Source organism: Ovis canadensis, chromosome 11, assembly GCF_042477335.2.
Source record: "Ovis canadensis isolate MfBH-ARS-UI-01 breed Bighorn chromosome 11, ARS-UI_OviCan_v2, whole genome shotgun sequence".
Taxonomy (NCBI): Eukaryota; Metazoa; Chordata; class Mammalia; order Artiodactyla; family Bovidae; genus Ovis; species Ovis canadensis.
Window position 1 is genome coordinate 20,498,192 of NC_091255.1, and position 19,535 is coordinate 20,517,726.

Here is a 19,535-nt window from a genome sequence, read left to right on the forward strand (position 1 = left end):
CCAGCGAATTAATCACATAACCTCTAAAACAACTGGTTGACCTGACTGCAGATGACAATGATTTCTTGAAGCTTCAGTTCAGAAAAAATGAAAAGCCTAAAATCAGCTCTACACAGCTTTATCTAAAAATAGGAATAAGAGTTCTTATTGTGTTATGGCCTGCTGAAAAACTCTTGCCCATGACTGGAACAGAACAGCAAAAAAAAAAAAAAAAAAAAAACCATTATAAGTTAAATACAAACAAACAGGCATATATATATTTAGGGGAATTACCAAATAATTTTTACTTAAAGTACAAACACTGTGGCCTTTAACCTCTAGTTTTTAGACGGACACAACACTTCTTTGAAAATACTACCAGTAGAACAGGCAGTTTGGTATGTCAAATTCATTCCCCTTCCTTTTCTTATAAGCATACTGAAATACAATTTACATTCCATATATCTGCCTATTGAGAGTGTACTATTCAATGAGCCCTAGGGGAAAAAGTTTTAAAACAGCATGTATTCATTTCGCAAAGCAAGCAATTAGCTCAAGAAATTAAAACTTTTACATATCTAATGTTACAAAGGGAACACCTACTATACCAATATTGGATCATGATACTCAGACAAAGAATTTATCTGAAGCAATCCAGGAAGTAGTCCTACACTGGCAAGGTTAATTTTTCTTTTAGACTTAGAAAGCTTTACAGAGGTATAATTTACATAAAATTTATTTATGTTTACAATTCAATATTTTTATATAGCACTATAACTGTTACAACAATCCATTTTAGAGAAATGTCTGATTTGTCATCCTTTTCCTATCTTAATGCTTTGATTTTCTTGCCTTATTGTTCTGGCTAGAACCTGAAATTCAGTCAAGCTGCAGATTGTCAAATTTTTTGTCTATAGGTCTTTTTTTAATTACCACTATAACCATTTTTAAGTATTCGGTTCAGTACCGTTAAATATATTCACATTGTTAACAGATTTCTAGAACTTTTTCACCTTGCAAAACTTAAATTCTATACCCACTAAACACTAAGTCTTCTTTTTCCCTCCTCCCACCCTTAGTGACCACCTTTCAACTTTGTTTCTATGCTTTGACTTTTTTAGAAATTCAAATTAAAAGGAAGAATTTAGTGTTTGTACTTTTGTGACTGGCTTATTTCCCTTAGCACAATGGCCTCAAAGTTTATCAACACTGTAACATGTGAAAAGATTTCCTTCTTTTTAAAGGTTGTGTAATGTTATTACCCTGTGTGCGTGTGTGTGTGTGTGTGTGTGTGTGTGTACATTTCTCTTTATCCATTTACCTGGTGGTGGACATCTGGATAGCTTCTACCTCCTGGGTACTGTGAATAATGCTACCATGAACATGGGTGCGTAAATACCACGTCAAGATCCTGCTTTGAATTATTTTGCATATAAAGGCGGAAGTAGGATGACTGGATCACATAGTAACTCTATTTTCAATTTTTTTAGAAATGTTCATGCTGATTTCCATAATGGCTATATCATTGTATATTCCCACCAAGAGTTCCCAAGGGTGCCAACTTTTCCCCATGCTTGACAACAGTTATTTTCTGTTCTGTTGATAGTGCTCATCACCTGATAGGTGGGAGGTGATACTTCACTGTAGTTTTGATTCACTAATGATTAGTGATTCTGAGCATTTCGTCATATGTTTATTGGACATGCCTACATCTTCTTTGGAAAAGTGTCTTGATTCAAGTCCTATGCTCATTTGTTAACTTTTTTTAATTGTTGAGTTGTAGAAATTCCTTATTTATACTATATATTAACTCCTTATCAGATATATGATTTACAATGATTTTCTTCCACCCCATAGGTTGCCCTTTCACATGGCTGGTTATTTCCTTTTAGGCGTAGAACTTTTATTTTTTTTTTTTTATTTTTTTGATAACATATTTTATTATCAGATAAAGCTTTTTTTTTTTACACAAAAACAATTTTTAATTATGTGAAATCATACTGAACATACAATGTCATATTATAGCTACATTTTCACTTATTTATATTTCTCATTTCATTCTTTTTTTTTTTTAATTTTTAGTTTTTTATTTTTTAAATTTTAAAATCTTTAATTCTTACATGCATTCCCAAACATGAACCCCCCTCCCACCTCCCTCCCCAGAACATCTTTCTGGGTCATCCCCATGCACCAGCCCCAAGCATGCTGCATCCTGCGTCAGACATAGACTGGCGATTCAATTCACATGATAGTATACATGTTAGAATGTCATTCTCCCAAATCATCCCACCCTCTCCCTCTCCCTCTGAGTCCAAAAGTCCATTATACACATCTGTGTCTCTTTCCCTGTCTTGCATACAGGGTCGTCATTGCCATCTTCCTAAATTCCATATATATGTGTTAGTATACTGTATTGGTGTTTTTCTTTCTGGCTTACTTCACTCTGTATAATCGGCTCCAGTTTCATCCATCTCATCAGAACTGATTCAAATGAATTCTTTTTAACGGCTGAGTAATACTCCATTGTGTATATGTACCACAGCTTTCTTATCCATTCATCTGCTGATGGACATCTAGGTTGTTTCCATGTCCTGGCTATTATAAACAGTGCTGCGATGAACATTGGGGTACATGTGTCTCTTTCAATTCTGGTTTCCTCGGTGTGTATGCCCAGAAGTGGGATTGCTGGGTCATAAGGTAGTTCTATTTGCAATTTTTTAAGGAATCTCCACACTGTTCTCCATAGTGGCTGTACTAGTTTGCATTCCCACCAACAGTGTAGGAGGGTTCCCTTTTCTCCACACCCTCTCGAGCATTTATTGCTTGCAGATTTTTGGATCGCAGCCATTCTGACTGGTGTGAAGTGGTACCTCATTGTGGTTTTGATTTGCATTTCTCTAATAATGAGTGATGTTGAGCATCTTTTCATGTGTTTGTTAGCCATCCGTATGTCTTCTTTGGAGAAATGTCTATTTAGTTCTTTGGCCCATTTTTTGATTGGGTCGTTTATTTTTCTGGAGTTGAGCTGCAGAAGTTGCTTGTATATTTTTGAGATTAGTTGTTTGTCAGTTGCTTCATTTGCTATTATTTTCTCCCATTCAGATGGCTGTCTTTTCACCTTGCTTATATTTTCCTTTGTTGTGCAGAAGCTTTTAATTTTAATTAGATCCCATTTGTTTATTTTTGCTTTTATTTCCAGAATTCTGGGAGGTGGATCATAGAGGATCCTGCTGTGATTTATGTCTGAGAGTGTTTTGCCTATGTTCTCCTCTAGGAGTTTTATAGTTTCTGATCTTACATTTAGATCTTTAATCCATTTTGAGTTTATTTTTGTGTGCGGTGTTAGAAAGTGATCTAGTTTCATTCTTTTACAAGTGGTTGACCAGTTTTCCCAGCACCACTTGTTAAAGAGATTGTCTTTACTCCATTGTATATTCTTGCCTCCTTTGTCAAAGATAAGGTGTCCATATGTGTGTGGATTTATCTCTGGGCTTTCTATTTTGTTCCATTGATCTATATGTCTGTCTTTGTGCCAGTACCATACTGTCTTGATGACTGTGGCTTTGTAGTAGAGCCTGAAGTCAGGCAAGTTGATTCCTCCAGCTCCATTCTTCTTTCTCAAGATTGCTTTGGCTATTCGAGGTTTTTTGTATTTCCATACAAAGCTTGAAATTATTTGTTCTAGTTCTGTGAAAAATGTGGCTGGTAGCTTGATTAGGCGTAGAACTTTTAAAGTTTGATGTAGTTCCATTTGTCTATTTTTTACTTTGTTTTACTTTGTTTACTGTGCTTTTGGTATTATATGCAAGAAATCATTGCTCGATCCAATGTACTAAAGATTTTCTCCTATGTCTTCTTGCAGGAGTTTAATAGTTTCCAATCTCATGGTTGAGTCTAAAATCATTTTTGTATATGGTATAAGGTAAGGGCCCAGCTTCATTCTTTTGCATTAGCTATCCAGTTTTCCCAACCTCATTTGTTGACAGCGTTTCCCCACTGTGTAGTTTTTTACCCTTGTCAAAAATATTTTGGATGTATATGCATGGGTTCATTTTCACATTTTCTACTCTTTTCCATTGGTCTACATATCTATCTTTACGCCAGTATCACATCATCTTAATTACTACTGCTTTGTAATATGATTTGAAGTGAGGCAGTGTTTTTTTTACCCCAAAATTGTTTCAGCTTTTCAGGGTCCCTTCAGATTCCATAAGTATGGTTTTCTCTATTACTACCACAAAATGTCATAGAGCCTTTGATAGGTGCTGCATTTAATATCACATTGGGTACTATGGATATTTTAAGACCATTAAGTCTTAAAATCCACAAGCATCAGTTATCTTTCCACTTTTCTATATCTGAAAGATGCCTTTCACATCTTTTAACAACATATTATAGTTTTTATTTTTATTTTTTTATTTTTTTTTTTAGTTTTTTATTTTTTAAATTTTAAAATCTTTAATTCTTACATGCATTCCCAAACATGAACCCCCCTCCCACCTCCCTCCCCAGAACATCTTTCTGGGTCATCCCCATGCACCAGCCCCAAGCATGCTGCATCCTGCGTCAGACATAGACTGGCGATTCAATTCACATGATAGTATACATGTTAGAATACCATTCTCCCAAATCATCCCACCCTCTCCCTCTCCCTCTGAGTCCAAAAGTCCGTTATACACATCTGTGTCTCTTTCCCTGTCTTGCATACAGGGTCGTCATTGCCATCTTCCTAAATTCCATATATATGTGTTAGTATACTGTATTGGTGTTTTTCTTTCTGGCTTACTTCACTCTGTATAATCGGCTCCAGTTTCATCCATCTCATCAGAACTGATTCAAATGAATTCTTTTTAACAGCTGAGTAATACTCCATTGTGTATATGTACCACAGCTTTCTTATCCATTCATCTGCTGATGGACATCTAGGTTGTTTCCATGTCCTGGCTATTATAAACAGTGCTGCGATGAACATTTTTAGTGTATAAGTCTCTCATCTCCTTGGTTAAGTTTGTGCCTAAGAGTTTGCTTTCTTAAAAAAAAAAGACAAAATTGACAAACCCTTAACTAGACTAACAAAAACAAGAGAGAAAATTCAAATAGCTAAAATTAGAAATGAAAGAGAAGCCATTAAAACTGATGTCACAGACATAAAATGGATTATAAGATATTTCTATGAGGCCCTCATTGCCCTGATACCAAAAGACAAAAAGAAAACTACAAATCAATATCCCTGAAGAATAATGATGCAATCATCGAAAAGAAAATGGGATCAAACCAAATTCAACATATGAAAAGGATTATACACCAAGAAAAGTGAGGTTTATACTTGGAATGTAAGGATGGTTCAACATACAAAAATCAATCAATGTAATACATATCACATTAACAAACTGGAAAACAAAAACCACATGGTGGTCTCAATCAGTGCGGAAAAGGCATCTGACAAAATTCAACCACTTTCACGACAAATCACTCAACAAACTAGGAATACTGGGAAATTACCATGTTTAGTGATAATAAGTCACATACACAGAGTCCAAAGTTAACATCACACAAAATGGGGCAAGACTGGAAGCTTTTCCTCTAAGACTACCAGAAAGGCAAGGACGCTCTCTCTCAGCACTACTGTTCAACACAGTACTGTGAGGTCTAGTCTTAGCAACCAACTCAAAAGAGAGGGGGGAAAAAAGGGAAAGAAATACAAGGCATAAAAATGGTTAAAGAAACTTCCCTCTCTAGATTACACACACACACACACACACACACACACACACACACACACACAGAAAATTCAACAAAGTTGCAGGATACAAAATTAACACTCTTAATTGTATGGCAAAACCAATACAATATTGTAAATTAATTAGCATCCAATTAAAATAAATAAATTTATATTAAAAAAATAAAATCTGAAAAAATATTTAAGAATTTTTAAAAATTAGTTTTTTTCTACATAGTAACAAACATTAATTAAAAAAAGAAACTAAGAAAACTATCTCATTTGCTATACCACCAGATTTATCAAATTTGTTAATATTTTCAAAAAACCAGTATTGATTTTCCCCATCGTTTCACTGCTATTTTGTTGACTGCTGGTCATATTTCTATTATTTACTTCATTTGTCTTGCTTTCATTATAATTTGCTGTTTTTAAACTCTCTTGATGGAGAGCTAAGGTTATTAATTTAGGACCATTTTTCTTTTCTACTATAAGAATTTAAAGCTATAATTTTCCCATTAAGGAATAATATAGCTACAATTATAACTTCTGATATGTTCTCTTTCTATGCTCATTGCATACAAAATATTTTCTAATATTCTTGAGATTTTTTTAATATCACAATTTCATTCCTATTACTGATTTCCATGCTTTAAATTTGATTTATGGCCAATCACATGGTCTATCTTGGAGAACATTCCAGATATTCTTAAAAAGAATGTGAAGTCTGTAGGTTGGGGGATGGGGAGTTTCAGATCATATTGGTTGATAGTGCTAATCAAGTCATTAAATCTATCAGTCTCTTAAAATTTTTGTACAGTTTTTCCATCAATTGTTGAAAGTACAGTATTCAAACCTCAAACTCTAAATGTCAGCTAGAATTTCTTCTTTCAGTCCGTCAGATTTCGCTTAATGTTTGCTGCCTTATGTTGTTGTGCGTTTATCATTTTATCTACCTACTACATTGACTCTCTCATCGTTATAAAATCTCCTTCTTTTTTTCTGGCAATATTTCTTGACTTAAAATCTTTTATCGGATATTAATATAACCACTCCAATTCTATTACCGTTACTGTTTGCATGGTACATTTCTTACAACCTTTTACTTCAGCCAATTGTCTCTGAATCTAAAGTGATTCTGGTCTGACGATCACTCTCTTTTAACTGGAGTCCATTTATAGTTAATACAATTACACATATAATTGGATTTAGGTCTGCCATTTTCCATTTACTTTTATGTCTCAGGTGTTTGTTGCTCTGATCCTCTTCCTTTGTATTAAACAATTATTCCTAATGTTTACTATTTTTATCTTCTGTTGATTTTGGGGGAGCAATTTCTTAGTGATTTGCTACATAGGTTGTAAGATGCTTTATAGAAAACAGGATTACAGGTTAATTTCAGACTTAATTGTGATAAATTACAGCTCCTTGCTCCAACATAGCTCCATTTCTTTTCCCACTCCTTTGAGATACTACTGTCTCGTGAATTATCAACTAAGAAACATCATATTTCCTGAAACAATCTTCCAATTATATATATATATATATATATATATATATATATATATATATATATATATATATATATATATATATAAAAATGCTGGTATGTTTGCTGCTGTTAAAGGTCTCTCAGACTCTCTACATGGCATCAATTCTTCCTCTCTATTCTTTCTGAATCAGGCCCAAACTGAGATTGCACGCTTGAGCTATGAGAGCACACATTATCCTATTCATCACCTACCAAGTCTAATGAAAACACTGGTGGACTTAGGTTTTAACCTTCTATTCCAAATCAAGTAAATCCATCCTCTAAAAGGGAACTGCTTGTTTATATGGCTTACTCTGCTCTGGTTAAACTATCACACTCACGAAGCCCCTGGCAGATGTAGATAAAAGAAATATGAATTTATGTTTATCACTTCTTTCTTAGCTTTCTGATCAATTTCTAGAGCCCTCCCCCCAAAAATAGTTACTTGTGAAACTTCTGTCCATAATGTACTTTTCATCTGGGAAAAAGGGACTGTGAGAACAGAGGAATGGGGAGATATTATTTAATGGGTACAGATAATGAAAATTTCTGGACGTGGATGATAAACAATGGTTATTCAACACTGTGAATGTACTTCAGTTCAGTTCAGTTCAGTCGCTCAGTCGTGTTTGACTCTTTGCAACCCCATGAATCGCAGCACACCAGGCCTCCTTGTCCATCACCAACTCCCAGAGTTCACCCAGACTCACGTCCATTGAGTCAGTGACGCCATCCAGCCATCTCATCCTCTGTCTTCCCCTTCTCCTCCTGCCCCCAATCCCTCCCAGCATCAGATACCACTGAATTGTAAACTTAAAAAAAGGCTAAATGGCAAATTTTACATTATATATATTTTACCACAAGTGGGGGGGAACATGCATTACAAATTATTTCTCTCATCTCTCTTTTCCATTCTTCCATTCAATTTTCAAAAATGTTAGGGAGGAACACAAGAAAAAGAAGTCTTACAGAAGCAGTCTCCAGGGAAGTCTGCTAAATATACTAAGGATTTGCTTTAGGATACACGGCATATTCATGGAGTTGTGCAACCATTATGACAACCAAATTAGAGCATTTTTATCACCTAAAAGGAACTTCAGACCATTGACAGTCACTCTGCAACCCCCTGTTTTCGTCCAAGTCCCAGCCCTAGGCAAACAATCTACTTCCTCTTTCTATAGATTTGCCTGTTCTGGACATTTCATATAAATAGATTCATACAATATGTATTCTTTTGAGACTGGCTTCTGTCACTAAGCACAATATTTTCAAGGTTCATTCATTTTGTAGCATTAATACTTTACTTCTTTTTACTGCTACATAATATTACATTGTATGTCTATGTCACATTCTATTTACCCATCCATTGATCAGTCAAAGTACATTTATTTGGGTTGCTCCTATTTTCTAGCTATAAACATTCATGTACAAATTTTTACACAAACATATATTTTCATGTTTTCTTGGTTATATACCTCCTAAGAGCAGTTCTCTTAGGAGACAATTGCCCAATCAAATGGTAACTCTTCTCCAAAGCAGCTGCACTGTTTTATGTCCCCACCAGCAGTGTGCGAGGGCTCTCATTTCTGCTCACTGCCCTTTGGTATATTATTTCCAGAAAGATGTCTATTCAAATCCTTTGCTCATTTTAAAATAAAGCTATTTATCTTTTTATTATCTAGCTACAGGAGTTCTTTCAATATTCTGAAAACACACACAAACGAATGCAGGTAAAAACAAATGGTGAGAGCTAAATATGGTCAGAAGCCTAGTTAACAGTAAGGTGTCATCGTCAATAACCTGGTTCTGACATTTTATGCCCACCATGTAAGATGTCACAGTTTGGGGGAACCTGGAGGGAACTGGGTGAAGGGCACATAGATGTGTCTGCAACTTACTGTGAGTCTACAATTATTTCAAACTTAAAAGTTAAAAATGTAGAGTATGCCACAAGCTTTTTAATTTCTCTCGTACTGATAGGTGACAAGTGGTATCTTGGCACAGTTTTGTCTTTCTCTGATAACAAGTTAAATCTATAGATTTTATACCAGTTGTATATACTTTTTTCTGTGAAATATTTTATCCTTGCCCATTTTTCTATATCAAACCAATCTCTTATAAGAGCCTCTTATCTTTCATGTATTATAACTCTGTACCTCTCTTTGCAATACAATTAGTATTGGGTACTCTATTTGATGGTGCTAATACAGAAGCCATCGAGCAAAAGGGCTCATTAATCTTGGTGAGTACCAAAACCTCTTAAAAATATATAGGCTTCTTTGAATCTTCTCTGTATGAGCTTCACAAATATAACAACAACGAGACACTTTTGAAAAGACTGTCTCCACTGCATCATCACCTTGCCTAAAATATCAAATCAATACCAAAGATATCCCAAATCAGTTGTCCTAAGACTTTATTTTCACTCACTATCTAAACAGGCTAAAATCCTGTAACAATTTAATATTATTAAAGCAAAGCACTTTAATTGATACAAGGTGGATAAGGCTTTACCATATGAACAAAAAGATAGACAAACACCACAGGAACCACTAAGTTTTTATGAATTACACTTGTATTTACACTCAGGGCAAGAATAGCTCTAGTTTATGTCATCATTCTGCAGTATTTTTCTTTGATTAGAGACTTTGCCACCTGCTAACTTAAATTATGTTACTTTTAAAAAGCAAATTATACTGCTTATGCTTTTAAATAAAACATGGAAGTAACATAGGCAAAATGGACAGTCAACCAAATCTATTCCTCTTTAACGCAGTTACCATACAGTGATCCTGCCACCATCAAATAATACTAATCAATTCAGCATCAGAAAGATGGTGAATCAAATTTTATATACTATCCCTGTAAACATGAAAATATCTCTACTGAATTCTCAATGGACTTAAATAGCAAAAGTGAACTTAATGTCAGCTTTAGCTCCTAAGATGGAGATGGACAAGAAAAAACCACTGCAGTTAAGGTCAAACATCAGTGGGAAAGGGCTTAAAGTGATAAATCCATGACATTAACCACTGCAGTCTTTTTAATACAATCCAGCATAACTTAAAAACAGCTCTGTACTCCAACTGAACTATTTATCAGAGACCAAAATGTCTTCTTGACAAAAAACAGATTCATGTTAATAAAAGAAGGCACTATTATACTGAAGAAATCTTATTGCTTTAAAAAAATACTTATGATTCCTTAAAAACGTACATAGCAATTTCACATTTATTTCCTGTCTTTTAACAGAATTTTAAAATCAATCTAAATTTCAGAATATAAATAGGAATGGAAAGAGATTATGCTCTCAACAAATGATAGAAAAGAAAAAATTTCTCAGGTTGAGCAATACTTTCAATTTTTTAACTTTTCAAAGCTAACATTTTATTATTCTTATTTCCTAATGAACTAGTTCAGTTGTTTCCAATGTTAACAATGCACTTCTCACAGAAAAAATAAACTTTCATATAATCTACAATCCATTTCCATATTCTAAATGTGAGAATTCCAATTTAAAGTTATAAAGAGTTAACAAAGAACCAGGGGGAAAAAAAACAAACCACATTTGAAAACACAAGACCTAAGGCTATGCTTTTTATATAAATTATTTTTACTCATTATATAAATTAATGAGTTATAGCTCTATTTCATCAAAAATAATAGGAGATAACAGTTTCAACTTTTAAATCACCACACATCAGTCTGTCAACAAATGCTAGATGTTTCACAGACTTAGGTATACCTGTCAAACTAGACAATATTGAGGAGGGTTGTTACTACTTAGTAAACGTGGGTGGCCTTGGAGATGAATTAATTAAGAATCAAAGGACAAAAGAAAATATTTGTTAATACTCATAAAACACTAAGTGTTTAAATATTTAATTCCAATTTAAAAAGAGAACATCTGTATGTGCCTGTCAACTCGAGCTAATTAACACAACTTAAAAAAAAAGTCATTGTAGTCAACTGACAAGTCTGCTAGCACTTCATTAAAAAGAGTTTTATAGGAATACAAGCCTGTAACATATCTGATTAACCACAAAGTTAAGATGGGAAAGGCAGAGAATTATATTATTCATATTTTAAATAAAATATAGTAGCCAGAATTGCAAAGATTTTTTTCTTTTCACTGCAGCACAGTCTATTGTTTTGAAATGCCACTGGATCTTACTATAGGAATTAGTATATGAGTACAGGCCAATGTAACCTCTCATCAAGAAACAGAACCATATATACTGGAAGCAGATTTCTAAAAAAAATGCAATATTTAGGATTAATATTCTAATGGCTCACATAACTATGTTCTGAAAACAGAATTAAATATAAGTTCTATGTTTATATTTAATATTTAAATAAATATATTGAATATAAATCGAAATAATTTGTATTTCCAAATCTTGCTCTACTCCTATCTCATTCTAGTAATCAATTTTAGACTGTGTATTTACAGCAAAGATCACAAGCCATTAAAATTACCTTCCTTTAAGAAATGCATTTTAAAATCCATAACTATGATTCAAAAGAAAGTACCGTTTATGAGTGCATGGGGGAGAAAAACAAAACCAAACCGGTTTATTTCTAGCAAGACTTATATAAGCATAGCATATTTTTCCATGTTTATAATCACTCTTGAATGTTTCTAAACCTAGACTGTAAAAATCTGTTTTACATGAACATATAAGATCTATTTTTAATCTGAACATATTCTATTTTTTATCTGAACATATAAGTTATTACCATTTACATATTCTAATATACTCTTTGAGATTTTGTATATTGTTTTTCATATTTCTGAGGAAATATAGGTAATAAAATTTGTAATAAAATTCATTATTTGTCATTTATAACCACCACGTGCATGCATGCTAAGTCACTTCAGTTGTGTCTGACTTTTTGCCACACCGTGGACTGTAGCCCGCCAGGCTTCACTGTCCATGGAATTCTGCAGGCAAGAATAATGTGGGTTCCATGCCCTCCTCCAAGAGAACATCCCAACTCAGGGATGGAACCCACATCTCTTTTGTCTCCTGCATTGGCATGTGGGTTCTTTACCACTAGCACCACCTGGGACACATAATTAGTTATAACTAGACTGATTCAGCTTATACAAAGTGTCATTTAAAAAAAAAGAAACAGTATTAAACAGTATAAAAGATATATAATTATTTATTTATGGAACAAATGTCCTGATGAAGAGATAACAAGAGAATTCTAAAGAACCTCAATTTTAACTTCAAGTTTGATACATTAACAATGTTTGAAATAACAGGTTTTAACATGTTACTTCCCAGGGGACTCAGTGATAAAGAATCTGTCTGCCAAGAAGGAGACTCAAGTTTGATCCCTAGGTCAGGAATATCCCCAAAGTAAAGAAATGGCAACCCTCTCCAGTATTCTTGCCTGGGAAATTCCACAGACAGAAGCCAGGCAGGCTACAGTCCATTGGGTCACAAAAGAGTCAGACACGACTTAGCGACTAACAGCAACATCATTTTTTAAAAGTTTCTATGCCAATTATAGTGGGCTTCCCAAGTGGCTCATTGGTAAAGAATCTGCCTGCTAGTGCAGGAGACACGGGTTCAATTCCTAGGTCCAGAATATCCCCTAGAGGAGGAAATGGCAACCCACTCTAGTATTCTTGCCTGGAGAAAACCCATGGACAGAGGAGCCTGGTGAGCTACAGTCCACAGGGTTGCAAAGAGTAGGACACGACTTAGTGACCGAACAGTAACAATAATGCCACTCTCAGGGCTTCCTCGATGGTGCTAGTGTTAAAGAATCTGCCTGACAATGCAGGAGACATAAGAGACGCGGGTTAGAGTCCTGTGTTAGCAAGATTCCCCTGGAGAAGAAAATAGCAACCCACTCTAGTATTCCTGCCTGGAGAATCCCACAAAGGAACCTGGAGGGCTACATAGGGTCGCAAAAGAGAGACATGACTGAAGCGACTTAGCACACACGCATGCCATTTATAATTATTACAAAATATTGGTTATATTCCCTGTGTTGTACAATAGTTACTCATCATTTTTCGAAAAAAAACAAACAAAATTCTAACCTGAAATAACCTTAACTTTCTACAATTCCAAATTAACACATCTCCAAGGCCAAACACATTTTGTATGCTTGATCCCAAATGATACTCTTAATTGCTCCATCCTCTGCACAGAATGAACATTACAGGCATCACAAACTCTTACCTGGCCCTCTCCAACTGTTTCAGTGTCGATCACTGTGATGATTCCTGGGACCAGAGGACTCCGTCTTGAATTACTATGGATGGCAACATCATCTTCTGTCACACCTGAAGGGAGCGTGCCCGTCAGCTGGGTCACCACTTTCCCAACCATTGTCAAGCCAGTTTTCAGTGTCTAAACAATGAAAGGTAAATGTATCATTCTGCATCAGTACTTGGATCCTAAATAGAAATATGTGTTTTGATAATTCAGATTAAATTCTTTATTTTCTAATAAGCTCATATGTAGCAGTGCTTTGTCACAGAAATTCAGACTGACTTTTTATACAATCTAAAATTTTAGTTAGAAAATTGGCATTAGTTTGAGTAAATGCTATCAGTAGGTACCCTCAAGTCAGCATGGTGAGAATTAGGCCACAGGTAAATAATTACGGAGTTTGTTTCACATGAGAATACAATTATATTTTTATTAAAAATATTAATTTTCTCCCTCTCCTCAATGTATGTAACTTAAAATATGTGAAATATTAAGAAATAGGAACTATGTGATATTCTATTTTTTTTAATTGTATACACCTAATTTTCAGTCTACTTTTTAGCATAAAAAAGACTAAGCTACAGATAGAATCCATACGTGAAAACGACTTTCTCATTTAAATCTATAACATGATGCTATATAATACTGTACATCAAGATTTGGAATGTAGGTAATGCAGACTCCATCTAAGATATTTCAATTACTACCTGAATGAAACATCATAAAATTAGTTAAAAGGGTTCTTTTCTCTCCAGAAACAGAAAACAATTTAATGCAATATTTCTAATATATTATTTCAATTAAAGACGTTTCATAATTAATTTTAGTTCCATTTCATTCAAAACGAATAGTTAAAAAACTAACTCATCTGTATGTTTTCTTTTATGTGAATTTCATCTGATTATTCTCATAACCATTAACAAACAATCATGTTAAGTAACGGGGGTTTTTCTTTTTCTCTGAAAGGGAAGAAAGCAAAAACAAAGAGAAAGCTGTGTGATTCATACACATTAACTCTAACCATTAAAGCCAAAATAAACTGTCCAGTCTACATGGGATATATCAAAAATTATGTACAATATAACAGACACATCCTCATTATTGTGAGGAAAAGTTTTTATTAAGATACTTTATAAATTAATCTTCAACAATGTGACTTGCTCTTTTAAAATAATTATGCATCTATATTCTGACATAGGCTACATCTAAATTTTAAAAAGTATATTGCTTCCACAGCATATCAAATATTAATTTACAAATGATAGGCAAAGAAGGTTGTTTATAAAGGCCTAAATATAATTTAAGCAACAATAAGATGGAACTTAAAAAAAGGAAATGCACATAATATATGTATTATTTTACTGTAGCTATTAATATATTCCATGGAACCTTTATTATGAACTCGGAATTGGTCAAGGCTCTTTAACAAAGATGTGGATAGATGTCCTCACACACCTCGGGTTTATAGAAGAGAAAACTGAGGCTACAAAAGTTAAGGAAAATGGCAGTTCAAACAGCCAGTCAATAACAAAACCAGAACTCAAAACCAGGACTTGCTCCAAACCACTATCCAATATTGCCCTGTAATCTATTCCTGATACTACTTGTGATCTCACACTTCATGAATTCAGAACACATATATATATACTGGGAAGGAAAAAAGGAAAAATAAAGTCTATCATAGTGTTTCCTAATAAATACTTAAATAAAATGACCAGCAAAGCCATTTGCAGAATTCAAGCAAAATGATATAACTTACAGCTGACTGAAACCAAGAAAAAGCCACAAATCAATTGTAACAGTTTTGTTTAGTGCTAAAAACTCAAACTGCAGTGATTAGAAAACACATTAGTGTTCTTCAATTAGCAGCCAAACATTTGTTTCAATAATTCACAAGAAATGACTTACACAAAGTCTGTTAGAGTGTTGTCAAGAAAGCCTCCAAAGGACCAACAAAACCAGGCGCCACAGTGTATTGATGTCAAAAGCTGGCCAGGAAGCCTGATTAACCTCTGAGATGCCTCAGCTGATGTCCTCACTCCATTAATGCTATTGGAGATGCTCCCACTTCAACGGAGCTATCCCCTTTATCAAAGGAGTGCCTTTCAGGTTTAAAGTCTTTGATTGTATATACTCCCCATTTGCCCTTGAGCTTATTATTTCATGCTCTTATACCAATGAAAAGGAATAAAACTAAAATAACTGGAGCACACAGAAAGTGGGAAGTAATGTACCCAAAGCAAACCACGAGATAAAGGGAACAGTTAATACAAGAGAACTGGGAAAGAACTCCAGAAAGAGGGGAGAAACAAAGTAGTACGTTTCACAGTCAAAGGTGAATAAAGTATTACAGGAGGAGTTAATGATGTTTCTCACCCGCCCCAAAACACTCAGGGCTCCTGGCGGCACCTTCTTCTTAGTGGACCAAACCCTAAGGCCCAAGTTTAACAGCCTCAAATCTGTAATTTGTATAGTAAGTGACAGGACAGTACTCTCATAGCTCATTAACTTTCAAAGTAAGGTCTTAGGATGTAAAAGAGGGGTACTGAAAGCTTTCTACATTAGTAAGGACCTTTACCTTGGGGAGAAGTTTGTTTCCATGTTAGAATCACACGTACCAATGAGCACTGCTATCCTCACAATCTGAAGAATATTAGAAGAATATTCACAGAACTAATCTGGACTGTAAAGTGCTGAACCTAAGACTATAATGTATGTGTCAGACAATCTACTGTGACCAAAACTTCAAATGAACATGGTACTTATTCTGTTCTATTGCACAGAGATCTGCCAAAGGTCACTAGTCATCTTTAACCTTTCTCAGGCCATATCAGTTGTCCTCCTTATCCATTAGGACTAATGGTGCTGCTCTCACAAAAGCTGTTAGTTGTCCTAAGAAGTTATCAGATAACAGAGAAAGCAGAGGCATTTTTATTAAATCAATTCACCATGCTGGGTTTAAAACTCATTAAAAGGAAAACTCAAATAGGACAGTTACAGGGTAACTAGAATATATGGACCAAGATTTAATAAATGTTTCAAAATAATCCAACTTGAACAATTTCAATATTAAAAATTTTCTTTCAACATGACCTCAGAGAATTTATTATTATTATTATATTCTTTATAAGGAAAAGTCAAGTAAATTATTTGGAAAGATGAATTTTAAGTGCTATTTGAAAATCCAGGGGGGGGAAAAAGATTTCCTTGAAAACAATTTAAGCACATATACAATTAATACAATTTATATTTACATTTATAATGTGAGACATCAAAAAGAATTAAAAGTTCAATAATTAATCCTTCTATGTAACAAAGAGGTAACCTCTATGAAGCCACATTAAGAAGCTGTCATCGGAGAGAAAAATATCAATGATTACTTTTGTCAGAGAAAGTGACTTAGTATTTTCTTAAGGAGCACATATTCCATGGCTTTTAAATATTTTTTCATGTTACAGCTCAACAAATATCATATTACCTAGAATTATTCAAATGCTAAGAATAATGTAATAAATATTATTTTCTATTTTCAATATGTAGGCTAGGTAAATCAGATCAATCCTACCAATGAAAACAAGTAGGAAAACTAGAGTCTTTCTTTTTTTTAACTCTGCTTGAAGGTACTGAATATTTAACAAAATAGTGATGAGTTATCAGGTCCAAATCCAAGAGAACAGGGAAATTCAGCTATGGGAGCTGGTATTTAGGCCTAAATGCACTGGGTGATGGGCTTCCCCAGTGGCTCAGCAGCAGAGAATCCACCTGCACCACAGGAGACGCAAGAGACGCAAGTTCGATCCTTGAGTAGGGAAGACCCCTGGGAGGAGGGCATAACACCCCTCCAGTATTCTTGCTGGAAGGATTTCACGGACAGAGGAGCCTGGCGGGCTACAGTCCATGGACTCTCAAGAGTCGGACACGACAGAGTGACTCAACAACGACAACTAAGAGACTGAGGAGAACTTTTGATCAACTTGTGGTGGGAACTAGGTTGCCATGTCCTACTTTCCCCGCATGCCTCATGGTGAAATATAAAGGGACATACGACAGAAAGAAGAGTGGACTTGTACTAATCAGGCTCTCACAGCTATTTCAGGTGACCTTTATTTAAATAATTTAAGTACTTTCAATCCATGAAATTGGATAAAGATGATCCAAGCCTGAGAGCATCACAGAACTCTGATATCTCAAACTAAAACCTTTTTCTAAAGATCTTTTAAATCAATTTTAGCAAACAAAGAGTCAAGACATCATAAATGAGAACGAAGAGAAATAGTAAACAACAAAAACAACAAAAATGGAGCCAGATAATGGAATGATCAGAAACAGAGCATATTTACTGTGTTTAAACAGTTTGGCAATTTGACAAAAATTGAATTCATGAGAACCAAAGACTATCACTATTTACTAAAATGTTTTATCAATACACACATGTTCGATTTCATCAACCTCTTTTGGTACATCGATTGAGATCATTTTTATCATTTTCTCCTTTATTATGTTAATGTGGCCATGAGACTCACTGATTCTGAGTAACAAACCAGTCTTATATTGTGGAATTATCCCAAATGAATTGTGACACATTACCCCTCTGTGTAATTTTTTTCTGCTAATATTTTATTTAGGATTTTTCATATCTATGTTAATGATTTAATGAGTAAGACAGGACTGTAGCTTTCCTTTTTCGTAACACTCTTGTTAAGTTTCAACATCAAGGTAATCCTGCATTATGAAACAAGATTAGGCATAGTCTGACCTTTTTATTCTATATGAGTCTTTGCAATATTGCCATTGTTTATTCTTTTTCTAACTGAAGTATAGTTGATTTACAATATTGTGTTAGTTTCAGGTGTACGGCAAAGTGATTTAGTTACACATATACACATTTTTCAGGTTATTTTCCATGATAGGTTATTACAAGATATTCAATATAGTTCCCTGTGCTCAACGTAAATCTTTGTTATTTATCTATGCCATTGTTCATCTGTAAACATTAGACAGGATTCTCTGGTTAAAGTTTCTGGTTTGAAGATATCTTTTTGTGAGGTTTTACTTTTCTTAGTAAAGTTTCTATACCCACTTAAACAACAAAGTACAGGAACTGTCATGTAAAAAATGTAAAATAATAAATTTCAAATTATACTACTTAATTATTGAAGTAAGGTTTATGTTCTTACCTTGGAAAACTGGAACTGCTTGTATCTCAGAAGGTTAATTTACCCACAGTTTCTAATATTGAGTAACTTATTAGAAGAAATTACATTTGGGGGAAAAAAAATCACCCCAACTTTCTAGTCTTTCCCATATAAAATATCCACACTTTGAATGTGAAACGAAGAATCACTCCAGATCTGATAACTTTTTAGGAAAACAATTCGACAGTATTTTCAAAGAAATCTCAAAATATTCATGTCATCTAATTCAGGAATCCATAAATGCACAGGAAAAGATTATATAGCTATAAGAAAAATGTTTTTTAAAATATTTCATGACATTTAAGCTAAATATGAGTTAAAAGAGCAGGGTACAATATATGACAGGACATGTTAAGACTAGCAAGAAAACAAGTGACTTCTGCATTCATGGCTATATTTTTTCCCTTAATTTTACAAATGTATAAGCAAGAACATGAATAAGCACTAAAATCAGGGTAAAGTAGTTAAAACAAAAATTAAACATTAATCACTTTATTTAGGAGTTAATGGCAGAAACTTCTCTTTCGTCAGAGGTAACAGTGAATTGCAATCAACACCAATTTCACTGGTGACTAACGGCCCATTAAGGTGCTGTCATCAACAAGGTTTCATAGAGTTTCAGTGAGGAAGACATGAGTGTGTTCCTCACAGTTCACAATATTGCAGTTTAGAAAATTAGGGAGTTTGGATTTGTTTTTTTCAAAGCACATCAAGTCTAGCCTCATTCCAGTAAGTCTATTTTCAGCTAACAGTTAAACAGCTAAACAGTTACTGAATGAAGCAGGTCACTTTCCCTTTAAGTAGGCGCACAAACACACAATTATACCAAAGAAGAGCTGGAAAATTATCCCCGGTCACACAACTAAAAATTATTC

At 34.2% G+C, this 19,535-nt stretch overlaps 1 protein-coding gene across 30 annotated transcripts in view; it reads right to left on the reverse strand.

Moving 5' to 3' along the window:
• BCAS3 (BCAS3 microtubule associated cell migration factor) overlaps positions 1–19,535 on the reverse strand; it is a 608,745-nt gene that overhangs the window by 411,166 nt on the left and 178,044 nt on the right. For all 30 annotated transcript variants that reach the window (XM_069602698.1, XM_069602701.1, XM_069602691.1 and 27 more), the window contains exon 12: positions 13,433–13,603. In XM_069602698.1, coding sequence (XP_069458799.1) covers positions 13,433–13,603 — 171 coding nt within the window. The remainder of the gene's footprint in view (positions 1–13,432; positions 13,604–19,535) is intronic.